Source organism: Thermobia domestica, chromosome 14 (genome assembly GCF_964235325.1).
Source record: "Thermobia domestica chromosome 14, izTheDome1.hap1.1, whole genome shotgun sequence".
Taxonomy (NCBI): Eukaryota; Metazoa; Arthropoda; class Insecta; order Zygentoma; family Lepismatidae; genus Thermobia; species Thermobia domestica.
In genome coordinates, this window is record NC_137467.1 from 202,188,383 (window position 1) to 202,208,914 (window position 20,532).

The 20,532-nt window shown below is 29.6% G+C and overlaps 1 protein-coding gene across 1 annotated transcript; it reads left to right on the plus strand.

Annotated features, from left to right (window-relative positions):
• Window positions 1-341: 341 nt before the first annotated feature.
• Window positions 342-20,255, plus strand: LOC145670222 (uncharacterized). The gene is made up of 3 exons (XM_081738601.1): window positions 342-357; window positions 4,198-5,155; window positions 20,072-20,255. Exons 1-3 carry the CDS (start codon window positions 342-344, stop codon window positions 20,253-20,255), a joined length of 1,158 nt encoding a protein of 385 aa, XP_081594727.1.
• Window positions 20,256-20,532: the final 277 nt, after the last annotated feature.

Consider the following 20,532-nt stretch of genomic DNA (forward strand, 5'->3'; position numbering starts at 1 on the left):
GGTTACGGCTAGAGTCTGCGTTCGACAGTATCTCCAGTTGGAAATGGAGTGAAATATCGTTATCATTTATTGCTACAGAACACTCAATTAATATAATTTCAATGTTCAACACAGATGGCAAGAAATGAGTAAGAGTGACTTTGAAAACGTGATTCCACGCTAGAGGTGTGTGCCAAATCAGGTGCTCCATATTCTGCGTTTAATGTGATGTACAGAAGAATGCTGCTCAAAAGTGCAATGAACATAAAACCACCTTAAACTATACTATCAAAATATGGAAAGCATTAAAAACAATATTACGGACTGTGCCGTAAATATGACTGTTTAGTAGTGAGTGAAACATGTCTGAAAGTATCGGTAAGGAACGGTGGAATGCCGTTTCTCAACCAATTCTCTACATAGAAAAACGACCGCAAGACCATAGAGGCAGATTGTTTGTAGTATTAAAATAAATGGGGCAGCAGAGTCGTACGTGACTGTGAAAGTATTTGAGCAGAGGTAAGTCTATCCAAAAAAGTAGGGGATAAATGTATGTTCTAGCGCACTTTCACCCCCACCCCTCAATAACATAGCACACCCCTGCTTCCAAATATCTTCTAATCTACCCCCTAATAATTTTTAACACTTTTTATCTCCCAAATAACTTCTATCACATCTCAAATAACTTCTATCTTACTCATAATAACTTCTAATTCATTCAATTACTAAATCTAGTTACAAAAAATCACTAAATATGGTTAAAAAATAAAAAATCACTAAATCTAGTTATAAAAATCACTAAATCTAGTAAAATAAAATTAAAAAACACTTTTATGATATTACCATAAAAGTTAACTAAATTCTACATAATTACATAATAGTTACAAATTAGTATATTGATAGTTACAAGTTCGGATATTGATTATGGAATCTTCTGCTAACCTCGTTCTCAATAGGAAACAATGACTTCTTAAACTCTGTCCACTGATCATAATTCAAGCTGAATAGACAACCGTTAATATCAAAAACAACTTGAACTTCGGTCTGCACATTTTTCACAATTACATTGAAATTATTAGTAAGTATAAATTTCTTTGGAGGATCCATTCTATTCACTCCATTTTTTACTTCTGACGACATATTTTTGATCATTTTTATTATTTTTTGGATTCACATACAGAACTCAACAGTTGGATAGTTATCTTTTAAACCAGTGTATTTGATTTTTATTCCATCTTTAACGATTTCATCAATCATTTTATCTGTTAAGTGTTTCGTAAATCTAGGTGGAAGAAATACCTTAAACTCTCCACATTCAACTAAAATGCTCTTTCAAACTTAGTTTTAATCTTTTCCATTTTCACAATCTTATATTCTGTATTTAATTCTAATTCTCTTAATCCAATAACCTGTTTTTGTTCAAGACTTCCAAGTTTATTTAAAAGTTCAATATGACTCGCCATCGTATTTATTTTATAGAATTTTTTTCTAATAATCTCGAATTTCGTTAAGTATGTCATTGATTCTGTTAACAATATCTCTTACATTTTCATCTGTTAATTCACCATTCATGAGCTTAATTACATTAAGCTAATCTTTAAACAACCCAATTCGATTCACCATATTTTTATAATATTCTTTCTTTGAAGCTATATTAAACCGTGTTGATAGACCAGTAATAACAGCAGAAGCCGAAGCAAATGCAGTTGTAATAATTGAATACACTGTAACAGGAATAAATACATTGATGAACCCTGTAGAAGCTGATAATAGAATTGATAACGTAATAAGAGTAATATAAACACATTTTATTCTCTTAAACTTCCTTTTGTTTTTCATTAATAACTTCTCAAGATTTAATATAGTATCTTCAATTAACGCAATTAAATTCTCACGTCGAATGTTATTTGGAATAGTCATTATATTAAATAAGTTTTTATGATATTATCATAAAAACACTTACAAACTAAACAAATCTAATAAACATATAATTGATTTATATCTTCTCAATTATTTTTTTCTTTCTCAACATCATACTCTAAATTTTTTTTACCAATCATAACAACATAGCAAATTGTTTTATCTAGTACATCGCTTTCAAAATTAACAGTCAGTTTCAAATTAGTTCTATCACTTACAGTTACTGATTTATGCTTGCTTGTGTTAATTACGAACATTGGTCTATTTTCTAAAAATTCTTTAGGATAATAAAACATCTCAGTATTTTCAATTGTAGCTCGCTTATATACCGTATACATTTCATAAACTTTCAAATACTTATGTTTTGCAAAATCTAAGTTTAAAGATTCTAATGGGAAAGATTCATTTCTAGAATTACGAAAATTGATATTCTGAACTTTACAATGATCAAAATAGCTTGAATCTCTTTCTTGATTATCATTTCTATCAGTTTGGAAAAAGGCAATCACAAAATTAGGCATATCAAATTCACTTGAGTTAAATTGTGTGGTTAAATCGAATTCTAAATGCTTTCCACTAACTGATTTCTGCAAACATTGATACGTGTTAAATGAAATAGGAATCTTACCTTCTTTTAACATATTAGATCTCAACAAGGTGGCATAGTTAGGTTCATAATTAACAATAGGCATTCTTAACTCCATATTTGTAATCTTAATTTTACCTGGATGTGGTTGATCATTCTCATATGTTCCATCCTGCTTTTTTGTTTTCCAAATAGCAAATGCATTATCATCAGAACCACTTCTTTTAAATGTATATTTCAAACCTCCTTTCCACATAATATCTTTAAAATCTGAACAAAATCCTGGCAAAAGTCTGAGTAAAAACACTATTTCTTCATCTGTTCTTGCCCATGTAATTCCTTGCCATCCACATTCATCATAATGATTTGCCTCTGGTTTTGAAATCGTACATGTGTTTACAGCTGTTGAAGTTAAACCAGGATAATCAATAATATCTAATATCTCTCCATGCATACTAACCTGAATTTGAGAAAACAAATGTGGGAAGAAATTATTAATAAGTCTAATATTTTGACCAGTAGTATATTCTCCATCAGCATCTCTACCTCTAATTTCAAAAGTTACATAAATATCAGCATAATAAGGATGCAACTCTATCCATCACGACTCTGGAACTCACTAAAGAAATAATAAACACTTCTGACCAGAGTATATACACTTGTTTATTAAAAACTAAATTCTAGTGTAACAGTTTCAACAACGTAACGTTGTCTTCATCAGACACTAACTGAAAGAGATATCTTAGAGCGCAGTTATATATACTAAAAGTGAAAGTCCTTGTGTGCATGGGAAGCCACCTGGGTCGGACTTCCCCGGGCGTCATCTTCCGGCCACCTGCCCTGACTTAATTACCCTCCCACCTGTGTTATTCTTTTCCAGACACACCTGTTGTTTATCCTGACCAATTGCCTTAAAACATTTTCTCTTAATCTACCTCCGATGCTTATTAGAAATAAATAACAGACTATACTACATACAACTGATTATAAATACAGCAATACAAATATATATATATATAGACATAAAAATAAACTATAAAATATAACAATATATAAAACTCTATATAACTATATACAATATTAAACTATAACAATATATATACTATTAAATATATGAATATAAATTATATATAAAAATGTTCAATCTTGTTTTTTCCTTTCAATTTGTTCTAATAATTTATCCCATAGATCATGTATTAACAGTCCACTTGTCCAGTTCATTAATTTGTCACTTTTCTCTTTCTTTATTCTTCGTGCTTCCTTCCATTTTCTTATCATTGGTCTATTCTCCTTTTCTAGCCCCTTTACACCTTCCCAATCTATATCATGTCCCGTTTCTTTAACATGTTTATATATGGCATTGTTTTCTCTCTTAAGTCTCACATCATCCCTATGTTGTTTAATTCTCTCCCGAAGTTTTTTCCCTGTTTCCCCTATGTATATCATATCACAATCCTTACACGTCACTTTATACACTACACCTTCATCTTTCTCACATATTTCCTTCGTTCTACTTTTCGCTTTCTTGATCATTTCCAAAATTCTTCTTCCTCCTTTTCTGTACGTCTTCACACCACCTCTTCTAAGTAAGTTCTTTAGTACTTCTGTCTTCTCCCCGATGCTCTCTATCCCGTGCCATTTGTTCTCCTCCTCTTCTTTTCTCTCCTTTCTCCTTCCTTTCCTTCTTTCCTCTTCAATTCTGTTCTTCATAGGAGAGAAGAAGATTAAGGATGAGGTACTCAAGGAAGTGGTGGAGAATGGAAGAAGAAAAGGGTTTAAAAAGTGGGTAAAGGAAGAAGGAAGGATTCCAAAGATGAAAGGATTCCCGAAGATTCACAAGGAAGAGATTAAGCTAAGGCCAGTGTTGGACTGTAGAGGAAACTGTCTAGAACCATTGGAAGAAGAGTTAAGAAAAATAGCAGAAGAGATACGGATAGGTCAAGAGAGTCATCGAGTAAAGAATACGGAGGAAGTGAAAAGAATGTTAGAATGTATAGGAAATAAGAAGGAGAAAACAATTATGTTTAGTATTGACGTTAAAGCAATGTTTCCGAGTATAAAGAGGGATTACATAGTGAAAGTCATAGAAGATGAGATGAAAGGGAGAGAAATAAGAGACTGGAAGAAAGAGAAGATAGTGAAAGCCTTGAGAGTAATATGGGACAATAGTTTTTGTACGATAGGGAACAAACTAGTCAAGATCAAGGAAGGACTGAGTATAGGTTCAAGATTAAGCCCAGTGTTGTCAGAATTGGTGATGAACAGATGGGAGCAGAAAGTGATAGAAGAAGGTGGAAACAACCTAATATTGTTTTGCAGATACGTGGATGACTGTTTGGGAGTATGGAGAGGAACAAAGAGACAACTGGAAAAATTCGTAAAGAAGGTTGAAGATGAAGAAAAAGGGATAAGACTGGAAATGGAAGTGGAGAACAACATTATAAACTTCCTGGACATGACTATAGAGAGAAAAGATGGACGATTTACAACAAGATGGTATAGGAAAGAATGTGCAGCAGGAGTTTATTGCCACGAAAGAAGTGATGTGGATTACAGCACCAAAAAAAACTTCATAAGGAATATGGAGAGAAGAATAGAAGAAATAGATACTGAAGAGGAGAAAAAGGAGGAGGACATAGAGAAGTTCCACAGTTTACTAGAGCAGAACGGGTACAACAGACAGAAGTTAAGGAAGAACAGAATTGAAGAGGAAAGAAGGAAAGGAAGGAGAAAGGAGAGAAAAGAAGAGGAGGAGAACAAATGGCACGGGATAGAGAGCATCGGGGAGAAGACAGAAGTACTAAAGAACTTACTTAGAAGAGGTGGTGTGAAGACGTACAGAAAAGGAGGAAGAAGAATTTTGGAAATGATCAAGAAAGCGAAAAGTAGAACGAAGGAAATATGTGAGAAAGATGAAGGTGTAGTGTATAAAGTGACGTGTAAGGATTGTGATATGATATACATAGGGGAAACAGGGAAAAAACTTCGGGAGAGAATTAAACAACATAGGGATGATGTGAGACTTAAGAGAGAAAACAATGCCATATATAAACATGTTAAAGAAACGGGACATGATATAGATTGGGAAGGTGTAAAGGGGCTAGAAAAGGAGAATAGACCAATGATAAGAAAATGGAAGGAAGCACGAAGAATAAAGAAAGAGAAAAGTGACAAATTAATGAACTGGACAAGTGGACTGTTAATACATGATCTATGGGATAAATTATTAGAACAAATTGAAAGGGAAAAAACAAGATTGAACATTTTTATATATAATTTATATTCATATATTTAATAGTATATATATTGTTATAGTTTAATATTGTATATAGTTATATAGAGTTTTATATATTGTTATATTTTATAGTTTATTTTTATGTCTATATATATATATATATATTTGTATTGCTGTATTTATAATCAGTTGTATGTAGTATAGTCTGTTATTTATTTCTAATAGGCATCGGAGGTAGATTAAGAGAAAATGTTTTAAGGCAATTGGTCAGGATAAACAACAGGTGTGTCTGGAAAAGAATAACACAGGTGGGAGGGTAATTAAGTCAGGGCAGGTGGCCGGAAGATGACGCCCGGGGAAGTCCGACCCAGGTGGCTTCCCATGCACACAAGGACTTTCACTTTTAGTATATATAACTGCGCTCTAAGATATCTCTTTCAGTTAGTGTCTGATGAAGACAACGTTACGTTGTTGAAACTGTTACACTAGAATTTAGTTTTTAATAAACAAGTGTATATACTCTGGTCAGAAGTGTTTATTATTTCTATAATAAGGATGTATGAAACCATCACCCACGTCAATATCTAATTCAATAGACCTGTTTGGCTTATTTAAATTCTCGATTGTTTTTTGATTAAGTTTAAAAGATTGTAATTCATATGATTCTATCTTATCCATATTTATTATAAAAAATATTTATAATCGTCTTATGAATTAAGCCCATAAAATAAACCCATAAAAACTTAAATATAACTTCTCCAAATATCCTTATTCCTATTCACCTGACTAATAATTTCTGAAAAACTATACCCATCTGTAAACATTTTTAACACTGTAATGAATAAATGTCCAAAAATTACTTCGTTAAATTGTTGTATACGGCTGCTATTGTACTCTATATTATGACCAAGGTATTTTACGAGTGTTTTTGGTGGATTACCTCCAAATGAATCAAACACATACTTTCTATTTCCTTTTTTCCAATAACAAATCCAATGCGTTCCTATATTTTTAGACGTATCAAAATTAACAATACCACACTCATTCTTCCTTGGTTGTTTAGGCAATTCATCACTCATAAATACACCTCTAAAGTTTCTTATCTTAAGTTTTTTAACAAGTTGTATTAGGTCTAAATTACTTAAAGGTTTAATTTCTTCTTTTTCTTTACTGTTTTGGAGTTTACGTTTTTTGAAAGCTTACCACCTTGTTTTTCTTCCATTGCTAGGTTATGTCGCTTTTGTTCCTCTAATTCCGTTTTATTCTTTTTTGCATCATCTACAGTCTTAGCAATAGCAGCCGCACCTCCAGCAACAGAACCTATAGCACCTACTAAAGCTAAAATCGTTGGAATAGTAAATATAAAACCACCATAATGAACTTTATTATCATTTGCCTTCATTTCTTTGTTTATTTTCTTAAGTTGTGGTATAGAGAGATAGAGACATACATTGTCCTTTACTTAGTTTTGCTTCCTTTTGTTTAAGTTGTTTGTTAGTTAAAATGTGATCTATATTTAATTGTTTAAGTTCCTGATTAGGAATCGTAAATGTAAAACCTTTTAACTGCATATTTATTATATAATTAAAAGCTTTTTATGAAAAATTTCCATAAAAAGTACATATAAACCTAAATCTAAAAAATACTTATAAACCTAATCTTACTTTCATTACTTATAAACCTAAACCAAATCTTACTTTTGTATTCATCACTAAAGCAGTTCCAAGAGCAGGTAGTTTTTCAGTTATTAAATTAGCATCTTTAGCAAAAACTCTTTCCCAAGCTTTATTTTCTAATTCCTTATCTGCAATATGTCTTGATTCTGTATCTTTATTATCCCTATAGTATATATCATGTTCTTTACAAGCCTCATCTAATTTGTTAATACCTTCATCACCTCTTTCTAATCTTTCTTGAAGTTTTGTACCCGGACCGCAAAATCTAAATCCTGGAATATGCAACTCAAATGGAAGTTTATTAATCAAATCATTTACTAATCCTTTTCCATACGTTTCACTAATCCAAAATTTTGGTGGCAGCGTATTCAATATCTTTATCAAATAACCTATACCTTTTGGATCATTAGGAATAAATTGTGCAAGTTTAGAATTAATCATATCCATAATACCTACTTTCTCATTATAAAAGTTATCATTTCCAGATTTTTCTTCCCCAATCAGATTTTGTTGGTTTTATATATTCATCCCAAATAGGTTTGATAATTTCTTTATATTTTTTACCTTTACTAGATTTTTGTTTTCTTGTACTTGGATCATTATTATGAAATGCAACACTAGAATCAATTACTATTTGTTTATATTTTTCTAGATCATCATCATTATAATTTGTTGGATTATGTTTTGTCAATAATTCCCATAAACCTTCTGTTCCTGTATAATGTCGATTATTAATAACTAAATCATCACCATGAATTTTTACTTCTGCATTTCCTATCATATGTATAATTTTCCCATCTTCATCATATGGTTGTATTCCAAAACTTTTATCATCTCTAGTTGCATAATATCTTGAGGCAATCTTACCAAAATGAGTTGTTGCTAAAGATTCTATTCCTTCTACTTTATATTTAATTTGTTTTTTCATGTGTTTTATTTCTTCTGTTATAGGCGTATCACTTTCATTTATAGGACTATCATACATAGGCGGTGTTTCTAATAAGCTTGAATCCACTCTCGTACTTTTATACACAACTGGAACTAACTCTTGAATTAGATTTTTATTTTCGTCTGCTACTTTTGATATATCTTGCCCTAAATCTTTAATTGCATCAATAACAGGCTGATCTTGTTCTTTAAATTTTTCATACTTACTTCGATTACTTTGTTTAATTTCCTTAAATCTTTTAATAAGTTCTTCTTTTAACTTAATATACTTCTTAGCTTTATTAACATCCATTTATTATATAAAGAAAAAATAAAAACATAACATAACATAACATATACGTTCACCTGCATTCATGTACGTTTTGTTTACACTTTTAGAAATTCTTTAATTTTATTTCTATATTTACCATTATTCACCTTCCTAGTCATATCTATTGTTAAGAAACCATGTTCTTCACTCCAACACTTGCTACATAATAATTGTAATTTTTCAAACGACATATCAGATGCAACAAATTCATCATATATATGTTTTAAATTTACATTATCCTGTCTAAATATACAAATAAAGTTTAAGTTGTCCCTAATTAATTGTTTTGGCACTTTAGAATATGTTTGTCCAAGATAGAAACAGTTCAAACCCTTATGACGACCTCGAGTAAAATATTCTCTAACGTGGTTTTATTCTTCTAATATGAAATCATCAAATACTACCACAGAATAGTCCTCACATTCATCTAATGGAATAATCTCTTCATTGTTTCCTTTTACTATTGCTACTGTATCTTTAATATTGCGTTCTATATCTCGAAAAAGTTGTATTAAGTGTTGGTATTTAGGTTGATTTAAACTTTTAGAATATATATAAACATTTGCATATTTTAACCATTTAGGTGCTAACAAAAAATTATCAATCATTAACGTCGTTTTACCACAACCATTAGGCCCAACTTTAAACATCTTATATCATCAGGTAACAACTCACCAATCCTCTTTCTCTTCGCCGTTTCTTCTGTTAACCTTACTTTAATATCCCAATTATCCATATTAGTTATTTATTATATAATAAATGAAGATATTTAATTTAAATGGCTATTCATCTGTATTAAACATGTCATTGCATTACCCATTTGAAAACGATTTAGAAGTAGCAGTTGCAGGATTTTACACAACATACTTAACTCCAAACATTACAGAAAAGAACAATAAATTAACATTCTGTAGTAGTGACTCAAAATTTACAAAACAATTCATAGTTCAACCTGGTCAATATAATTTAAAGGAATTAGAAGAATATATTAAATCAAACCTTCCATATAAGAACAATGCTTCTGAAGTTATTAAAATTACCGAGGACAGAAAGACCAATAGAGTTAAAATATTTAGCAGTTTGTGTGATATAACCTTAGATACCATTAATACTGTATTAGGTTTTAGTGAGAAGAACTTGGCTAAAAAAGTAGAACATGTTGGAGATAAGCCACCAAGGTTTCATCTGTTTGATACTATAAATATTCACTGTGATTTAGCAGAAGGTATGATTTTAAAACATAATGACACAACACACAACGAAACAGACTTAATTGCAACATTTAGAACAAATGCAGAGTTTAGAGAACCAATTATATATGAACCTAATGAAAAGATATTTTTCCCAATGCATCACAATAAATTTAATAATTTGAAAGTTTCAATTAAAGATGAGAATGGTGATTTGATTGATTTTGGTGGAGCTCGTATAACTGTTTTACTTGCTGTTAAATAACTCAAATTATTATATAATAAATATGGATATTTTTGGTAATATTAAAAGTAAGGTAAGTGATATTAGTGAAGAGCAGCTGAAACAGTTAAGGTATTTAGATAATGTTGTTAAGAATGAAGAATTTGAAAAATATAAAAGAGAAAATCAATCCACACATCAAAATTTAATGAGTCGTACAAATTTTAAATCTGAACTAAATAAAATTTTCACAACAATTTATAGATCGTGGATTGATTTTACACAAAAAAGATTAGTTAATATAACTAATGGTGTTGATCAACAAGATGCTATTACGTTAAACCAGCTCGAGTCAGTGAAAAACGATATTAACAACCAATTAGAAAGTGATAGAAACAAATTTGAAGATGTATTAAAATCATTACAAGACACACATATAAAGAAAGATGATATTGAGGTTTTAAAAGGTGAATATATGGAAGAATTTAAAAAGACCAATAATAATGTTACTCTTCTATTTAAAGCAAAAGTTCCTGTTTCAGAATTTAATCAATATAAGTCAGAAATATCATCCCAATTAAATACACTTACAACAAAACAAGATTTCCAAATGATGAAAAAGGAAAGTTTTAATCTAATTATGCAAAAAGAAACTATAAATTTATTATGTCGATTGAGTACTAGAAATGTTCCAAATCCAATCTTCAGAATATTTAATTTATCTAGTGATTATGAGTTTCTCTACAATGGAAAAATAATGCATATGGAATTAAGTTTGGATAGATACTTTTTAGATATATTTTTGAACAATACTTTAGTGGTAAATTTGCCATTAAACATTAAAAAGGGTGATAAAATTATGTTTCAAGCACAAAAAAATTCAGCTATGGAAGAAGGAAAATTATTGGAAGTTATTATGTATATAGAAAGAGAACCTTAATTATTTTCTTTTAATAAATAATGATGTATTGTGTTAAGTGTAAGAAATCAACAGATACAAAAATAGATAACATTAGAATAGAACAGACAAAGAATGAGAGATATGTTAAGAAAGGTATATGTGTTGTATGTGGTACTAATAAATCTCAATTCATTAAAAAGCCCGATTGACTATATGAAGGTGAAGGTATTAGAGAAGACATTATAGAAGAAATTCATAAACCATCTGGAAAAAATTATCCTAGGTTAAGTGTTATTGTTAAAGGTATAGATGATTTATGGCAAGCAGATCTTGTGGAAATGGATAGTGGTGTGTTAAAAGGTATTTCCAAAATCAATAAAGGGTATAAGTATTTGCTAACGATTATAGATGTGTTTTCAAAATATGCATTTGCTGTTCCTGTTAAAGATAAGAGTGGTAAGAATGTTACAGAAGCATTTGAATCAGTGTTAAAAGTAAGAAAACCTAATAATTTACAAACAGATCAAGGGAAAGAGTTTTACAATAAAGAATTTGAAGATTTGATGGGGAAAAACAATATTAACCATTACTCAACATATAGTGGTAAAAAAGCTTCTGTTGTTGAAAGATTTAACAAAACACTTAAACAAAATATGTGGAAGAAATTTACTGTTCAAGGTAATTATAAGTGGTAAAAATATTGCAAGGTTTGGTTGACGAATATAATAACAAAGTACATAGAACAATTGGCATGAAACCTGTAGAAGTGAATAAGAAAAATGAGCATGTGATATTGAAAAAAGTATATAAGAAAGAATATAAGTCTGTTAAGTTAAAGTATAAGATTGGTGATTATGTTCGTATAAGTAAAATTAAAGGTTTGTTTGAAAAAGGATATACACCAAATTGGTCAGCAGAAGTGTTTGTTATCAATGAGGTTATACCATCTAATCCACCAACATATAAAATTAAAGATTTAAACAATGAAGAAGTTAGAGGAAGATTTTATGAACCAGAATTATTGAAAACTAAATATAAGGATGAGTATTTGGTTGAAAAAATATTGAGAAAGAAAGGTAATAAAGTGTTTGTTAAATGGTTAGGGTTTGATGATTCACATAATAGTTGGATAGATAAGAGTAATGTAATATTATAAATGTTATATTTTATGATTATTTCATAAAAGGTATAAATTGTTTATTAAATGGTTAGGGTTTAATAATTTGCATAATAATTAATTAAATAAAAGTAATATAATATTATAAATGTTATAAATATAGTATAATAGTTCACATAATAATTAAATAATATACTATTATAAATGTTATATTTTATGGTTTAATAGTTCACATAATAGTTTGATAAGATAAGGAAAATGTTGTAGTGTAAATTTAATGTGTTTAACTTTTATGAATACTTTCATTAAAGGTAATAAAGTGTTTGTTAAATAATTAGGGTTTAATAATTGCATAATAATTAAATAAATAAAAGTAATATAATAATATAAATGTTATTTCATTAAAGGTAATAAAGTGTTTGTTAAATAATTAGGGTTTAATAATTGCATAATAATTAAATAAATAAAAGTAATATAATAATATAAATGTTATTTCATTAAAGGTAATAAAGTGTTTATTAAATAATTAGGGTTTAATAATTGCATAATAATTAAATAAATAAAAGTAATATAATAATTTAAATGTTATTTCATTAAAGGTAAATAGGATAAGAAGGTAAATGATAATTATGATGATGAGTGAGTTTATGAAAATGATTCAGTTTTATCATATTAATAATGACTTTGATGGGGGATCCCATAAAAGCCCTATACTAACACAACACACTAATATATGTAGACAATGGCAGGAGTGTACAAGTATTAGCAGTTGTGTTAGGAAAAATAAGTATGCTAATGTTGGTATATATAACATCAAAAAAATATGAAAATGAACTAAAAAAATTGGTAAATATATAAATAAACGATACAGTATTTTTTCATATAAGATGAGTATAAATAATGTTAATTTTACTGGTGAGGAGATGAAAGAGATGTCGATTACAAAACTAAAACTAATATGTAAAGTCAAGAAAATCCGTAACTATAGTTCTTTAAATAAGAGTGAATTAATCAAAAAAATCGAACAATATCAAAATGAACCAGATGAATTGAAAGTTATATACACAATGAAAGTTGATGAAATAAAAAACCATTGTAAAAGGAAAGGAATAAAAGGTTATTCTAAATGAAGAAAGGCTGAACTTATTGACCGTATTAAAAAATATGAAGATGAACAAAACAGATCACAAATTAGAAACATATTTCCATTTAAACAAGATGTTTTTGAAGAATCGAAACCACAACGAATACCAATTAAAGTAGAAACAAAGGAAACAGCAATACAGAAACGATTACAAACTATCACAATTGAAAACATAGGAGGATATAAAGATCCAGTGAAGTTTTTAAATATAAGTGGGAAAGTAGTTATTAACAAAATCAAGGAAGAATTAAAGCACCACCCATTAAAAGTCAACCTTGTATTCATTTGTGATTATATTAAAGATAAAGAAGTACAAGAACGCAATTTTAAAACTATGAATGAAAGAATATTACAATCAACTGACTTAGATGAATATATAACCCATGCTAAACAAAAACTATGTAGAGAGATGGAGGAATTTCAAGGTAGGGGATCAGGATGGACATTACATTAAATTAAACATTTAGAAATCAGACTAAATAAATATGTACCATTACGAGCTTCTTCCTACATTGACCTTCCTAAACCAATTAAAGACAAGAAAGCAGTAATTAATGTTCAAAATAAAGATAATAAATGTTTCTTATATTCTATTGCAAGTTATTTAAAACCAGCAGAAAAAGATCCTCAACGACCTTCACACTATACAGAAATTGTGGATAAATTACAAAATAAATATTTGAATGGTATTGAATTTCCTGTACAATTAAAAGATATAGTAAAGTTTGAAAAGAGAAGTAGCATATCCATTAACGTGTATAGTTATGATGATAAATATAATATATACCCACTTCAAATTACAAAAAATAAGCAGGACAAACACGTTAATTTATTATATGTAAAAGATGAAAATAATAGTCATTTTTGTTGGATAAAGGATTTATCGAGATTAATAAGAAGTCAAGTAACAAAACATACTGAAAAATTATACTTTTGTGATAGGTGTTTAACAAGACGTTTTAGAAATGAGATGCAATTACAACAACATGAACTATATTGTAAGGAGCATGAATCTGTTAGAATAGAAATTCCAAAACCATATGACAATCAAATACAGTTCCAAAATTATAATAGATCAGTTAGAGTACCATTTGCGATATATGCCGATTTTGAATGTATGTTATGTAAAATGGAAGTAGACCATAATTGTTCTAAAACTGTGAAGTATCAAAAGCATTTACCAATGAGTTTCTGTTATTATATCAAATACTCAAATAGTGTGTATAAAAGTCCTGTTAGTTATATTGGTTTAGATGCTGCAAAGGTGTTTGTGGAGAAGTTAAAACAAGAAGCAATAGAAATAAAGAAAATATATAACAAAAATTTGAAATGAATGGTCTAACTAAAGATGAAGAAAATAGATATAATAATTCCAATAGTTGTCATATATGTGAGAGAAACTTGAATGATTTACTACCAGCAATTGAAAAACAAATAAATATGTTAAATAAGAAAATACAATTCGCTAAAGATAATGATAGCATGATTGAAAAGTTAGAAGAATGGAAACATGAATTAGGAAAATGTTTAAAGGATATAAATAAAAATAAGGCAAAAGTAAGAGATCATGATCATTTAACGGGGAAGTTTAGAGGTGCAGCTCACAGTTATTGTAACTTAAGCTATCGAAATCCTAATTTTATTCCAGTATTTATTCACAACTTAAGTGGTTATGATACTCACCTGTTTGTTAAAGAACTTGCTTATGATAAGAATGAAATAAAACTAATTGCAAATAATGAGGAAAAATATATAACATACTCAAAATATGTGAAGGTTGATAAAAAGTATGGAATTAATTTACGATTTCTAGATTCATTTAGGTTTATGCCAAGGAGTTTAGCAGAACTAGCAAATAACCTTACAAAAGAACAATATAGAGAAACGTCAAAGTACTTCCCTAATGATTTGTTAGATTTAGTAATTAAAAAAGGTGTGTACCCATATGATTATATTGACTCAATTGAAAGATTAGAAGAAACAAAACTACCTTCAAAAGAAATGTTCTTTAATAAACTTACTAAAACCTACATCAGTGATGAAGATTATGAGCATGCGAAAAATGTTTGGAAGTCATTCAATATTAAAAATCTAGGTGAATATACAAAACTTTATAACAAGACAGATGTATTAATATTAGCTGATGTATTTGAAAGTTTTAGAGATGTGTGTTTAAAAGCATATGGTTTAGATCCTGCTTGGTATTTCACTGCTCCTGGTTTATCGTGGGATTCAATGTTAAAGATGACTAAGATCAAACTAGAAATGTTAACTGATTATGAGAAAATATTAATGATAGAAAAAGGTATAAGAGGTGGAATTTCACAATGTAGTAAAAGATATGTAGAAGCAAATAATAAGTATATGAAAAATTATAACAAAGACGAACCTTCAAAGTATTTAGCTTATCTAGATGCAAACAATTTATATGGATGGGCTATGAGTCAGTACATGCCTTACAAAGACTTTAAATGGGTTCAACCTTACATAAATATAATGAATATTCCAGATGATTCAGAAACTGGCTACATATTAGAAGTTGATTTAGAATATCCAGAATACTTACATGATAAACATACAGATCTACCATTAGCTCCAGAAAATATGTGTCCACCAGGATCGAAACATTCAAAATTATTAACAACGTTTTAGAATAAAGAAAGATATGTTATTCACTACAGAAACTTAAAATTGTATATGTCACTTGGGATGATATTAAAGAAAATTCATAGAGTATTGGAGTTCAAGCAATCAAACTGGTTAAAGGAATATATTGATCTAAATACAAATATATGAGTACAAAAGCTAAGAATGATTACAAGTTAATGATATACATTACTTTTTACAAGTTAATGAACAATAGTGTATTTGGTAAAACAATGGAAAACATTAGAAAGAGACCATCTATTACCTTAGAATGTGATCCAATGAGGGTGGAAAAGTTAATAGCGAAACCCAACTTTGATTACAGAACAATATTTACTGAAGATTTGTGTGCGATACATATGAAAAAAGAAAAATTGACCTTCAACAAACCTATATATGTTGGTATGAGTGTGCTAGATTTGTCAAAACTATTAATGTATGACTTCCATTACAACATTATGAAACCTAAATATGATATTGATATAGGGTTATGTTATATGGATACTGATAGTTTTATATATGAAATTGAGACAGATGACTTCTACAAAGACTTAAAAGAAATGGTTGATTTATTTGATACAAGTGAATATGGAAAGGATAATCAATATGGAATACCATTAGTAAACAAGAAAGTATTAGGAAAGATGAAGGATGAAAACAATGGTAAAATAATGACAGAATTTATTGGGTTAAGATCAAAGATGTATGCATTTAAAGTTGAAAATAAAGAGAAGAAAAAAGCAAAAGGAATAACAAAATGTGTAGTAGCAAAAGAGTGACAATTTGATGATTATAAACAAACCCTATTCAATGATGTGAAAACATATAAAAATATAAATGTAATTCGAAGTTGTAAGCGTGATGTGTGTACCATAGCTGTAAATAAGTTAGCATTAGATTCGAATGATGACAAAAGATATATACTAGAGGGTGGTATAAGTACATTAGCTTGGGGGCATTATAAGATATAGTTAAAATGTATTTATGTATAGTTTAGTTTTAGGTAAAATTTAATTAACTTTTATGTATAGTTTAGTTTTAGGTAAAATTTAATTAACTTTTATGTATAGTTTAGTTTTAGGTAAAATTTAATTAACTTTTATGTATAGTTTAGTTTTAGGTAAAATTTAATTAACTTTTATGTATAGTTTAGTTTTAGGTAAAATTTAATTAACTTTTATGTGTGATGTAGTTGATAGGTGTTAGTGAGTAATTATGTATAGTTTAGTTTTAAGTAAAATTTATATTTTTAAGTCATAAAAGTTGTTTTTATAATTTTATCCTTAGACATAGACAACCTATAACGTGTTAGGAAAAAAATATAAGAAAATAGAAACCATTTACCGTTTGAATTTTGAAAATCGGTTAATATTTGATGAAGTTGCAGCAAGTTCAATATTTCGGGAATTTTTTACGGGTTTATTTTTGAGTTTTCGGGAAAATGTTATTCTCTAAAAAAGTCTTAAAATTTTATTCGAATTATGGTAGTATTTTTATTTTTTCGATTTGTTGAAATTTTGTAGAGATATTGAAAAAGGAAAACATATCCTGTGGGTTATGCAACCATCTATGCATTTTAAAAAATTGGTTATGTTATTAGTATTCATTTGCCGTTTGAATTTTTGAAATCGGTTAATTAGGGGCCGAGGTGTTAAATAATAACGTTATTTGGGGGTGGGACTGCAAGTGTTGCCAACTCATTTTTAACAATTATCATATTTATTAGTAATGGGGTCAATTCATCCCTATATGTTTTAAAGCGATATCTTGAAAAATTAAAATCCTGGAACGTTCCGAAAAAATATATTGAGTTGGAGACACTGCATGGTAAAACATTAGTTTCATTGGCGGGTTTATTTAAACAGTTTCTCGTTCATGCTAGCTAAGTAACACGGAAAGTTTTTTAATTTGCATAGTTGAAGTTGTCCGATCAAAAATTTTCATGAGCGACGATTGTGAATCAAGAAATCGAAGACAGACACTCCGGCAAAGGTTTCATCTGGGTTAATGCTGGCGGAGTTGCTTCTAAAAAAAAAAGAAAATATGTTGTTGCTGCTCCGGTTGACTGAAGAGAATGTGAGTGTGGATGAGTGTATGATGATGTAAGCAAGTCACGTTCCCATGTTAAGAAAGAAAGAAAAAGAGAGAGGATATATAAATCTAAATACATACATGTATGCTGTTGCTTCTCTCAAGCAAACTGAATTGTAAATGTGTGTGTGTGTGCACAAACCTGTGCTGTGTTGGGTTGTATAAATACAGGCGGCAAAATGCTAAATTCGTTATATTTTATCCGATTTTGATAATTCAAACGACATTTAAAAGAGTATGTATCAGAGTTGAAAATGCAATTGTTCATTCTTGTTAAATGTTGTTAGATTTAGTGATTCTTTTTTGTTTTTGTAACTAGATTTAGTGATTTTTTGTAACCAGATTTAATGATTTTTGAAGTCAAAACCGGTTATAACCAGATTTAGTGATTTTTGAAGTCAAAACCGGTTATAACCAGATTTTTGTAACCAGATTTAGTGATTTTTTGTTTTTGTAACTAGATTTAATGATTTTTTTGGTTTTTGTAACTAGATTTAGTGACTTTTTTGTAACTAGATTTAGTAATTGAATGAATTAGAAGTTATTATGAGTAAGATAGAAGTTAATTGAGATGTGATAGAAGTTATTTGGGGGATAAAAGTGTTAAAAATTATTAGGGGGTAGATTAGAAGATATTTGGAAGCAGGGGTGTGCTATGTTATTGAGGGGTGTGGGTGAAAGTGCGCTAGAACATACATTTATCCCCTACTCAAAAACAAGCTTCGTCGGGTGTTTCTGCAGACCATATAAGAACATTCCTCAAAGTTTACTTGAAACGTGCCACAAGTCATTTCCAGATGTTGTCACAAGGTGACAAAGTTGCTCATTTTAGTGACTATAACTTGGGCTTAGATATGGGTCTACAGTAAACATGGGATAACATCAGACACAAATGACATCCCTTTGTCGAATATTCTACTCAAGCACTCGATTTGGGATTGTACAATTTTAATAACGCGCATAAAAATAATAGCTTAGATTATGTCATCTCTATTTTTCCGACAGAATGCGTCATCTCATATAAAGAGTTCCTTCTCCCAGACAGCGTGTTCCCCAATCCCTATCTTACTCCCAACCCCAGAAACCAGCAATGGAACTTAAAAAGAAAGTTTGTACCTGACTGAAGAAAAGGCGCTTTGGGTAAAATTTGTAAAATACAACAGGTGTTACAGTGGACACTTTTACTAGATGGAACAATAGACGAGGCACTGGATTCTTTCGCTCATGTTTTTAATGCAACAATAAATATTTTGTACTGTTCAAAAAGAAAAAAAAACAATGAAATTTAAAACAAGACACGGCGAACAGAGTCGCCAACCATTACGAAATAAAAAAAAAGCTTTGGGAACTGTGATGTGCATTTCCAAATGAATACATATCTTAAAAGAATTTCTGATATAGAACTTAATATAAAAACGCTAGTGAGATGCAGCAAATACCTAGACTAAATTTCAAAAAAATCAGATACCAGCATCAACAACACTAAACAATTTTGGTATCTTATCAGATCTTGGTCTAAAACTTTTAACATACCTCTTGTAAAGTACAATGATGTATAAGGTGCACAAGTTGAAGGAAGAACAGAAAATTGTAATGAATTCTTTTGTAATAAATTCTCAACTACATAATCAACGTACTTCCCTGTTCAATCCGTTTACTGGTCCACTATATCTCATTTATCTATTACTCTTCCAGAGGTGAGTTACTCTTATTTTCTCTCCGGCCTGAGTGCCTCTGGCCAGGACAAAATGAACTAGACATTTCTCCGTTCGACATCATAATTATTTCTTTTCCACTTTCGCTCATTTTTAATAAATGTTTTAAAAAACCTGTTTTCCCTGTCCTTAGAAAACAGCCTGTTTACCTCCCACTTCTAAATGTGGATTAGAAAGTTATGTGTCATCCTAAGGCAATATCTCGCTAGTTTGAAACATATCAACCCTCTGCGAGAAAATTATGAAAGACATTACTTCCCGTTCAGTACAATCTCAAAGTTGGTAGTGGAGGGTGGACGGCCAATCTGCCGACAGAGGGAACCAAAACGTGATTTTTTTCTTGTTTCGCCTTTACATAAAAATGTAAATAAAAGTTTCATGATTTTTCAGCCGCTGTTTCGCTTTTGACTGCCCTAACATCAAAAATAATACAAGACCATATCTGTCCGAGTTAGTATTAGAACTAATAAATGAAAACCTGAAATCTACTCCTAAAATATCAACTTTGCAAAAAAAATTGCTAGTGTGCTTGGCACAATACAGAAAACAAACTACAGATGATGAACCAGTGTAACCATTCCGAGGATATACTTGCTACATCTGCGGGTAAAGGGAAAACAACAGAACTCGCCTTGAATGTAATGATTGTGAAAAAAAACATGTTCAAAAAGCAGTCAGCAGTTACGACTACTTGCAATACATGCCTACCATCTCAGAAAGAGGACAGTGACGTGGATGTTGATTAACTTTGAACCTGCCTTGAGTCTACATATTGTGGAAAAACAAATGCGAAAGGCACTCAATCATTACTGCTTCCTGCAATAAATATCAGCATTATCACAACAAGCTCA

What these genes read in the sequence shown, in the direction of transcription:
- LOC145670222 (XM_081738601.1), top strand. An exon ending in AGTTTACTAGAGCAGAACGG is followed by an intron (nt 5,156 to 20,071) that starts GTACAACAGACA and finishes ATGATTTTTCAG; the next exon opens with CCGCTGTTTCGCTTTTGACT.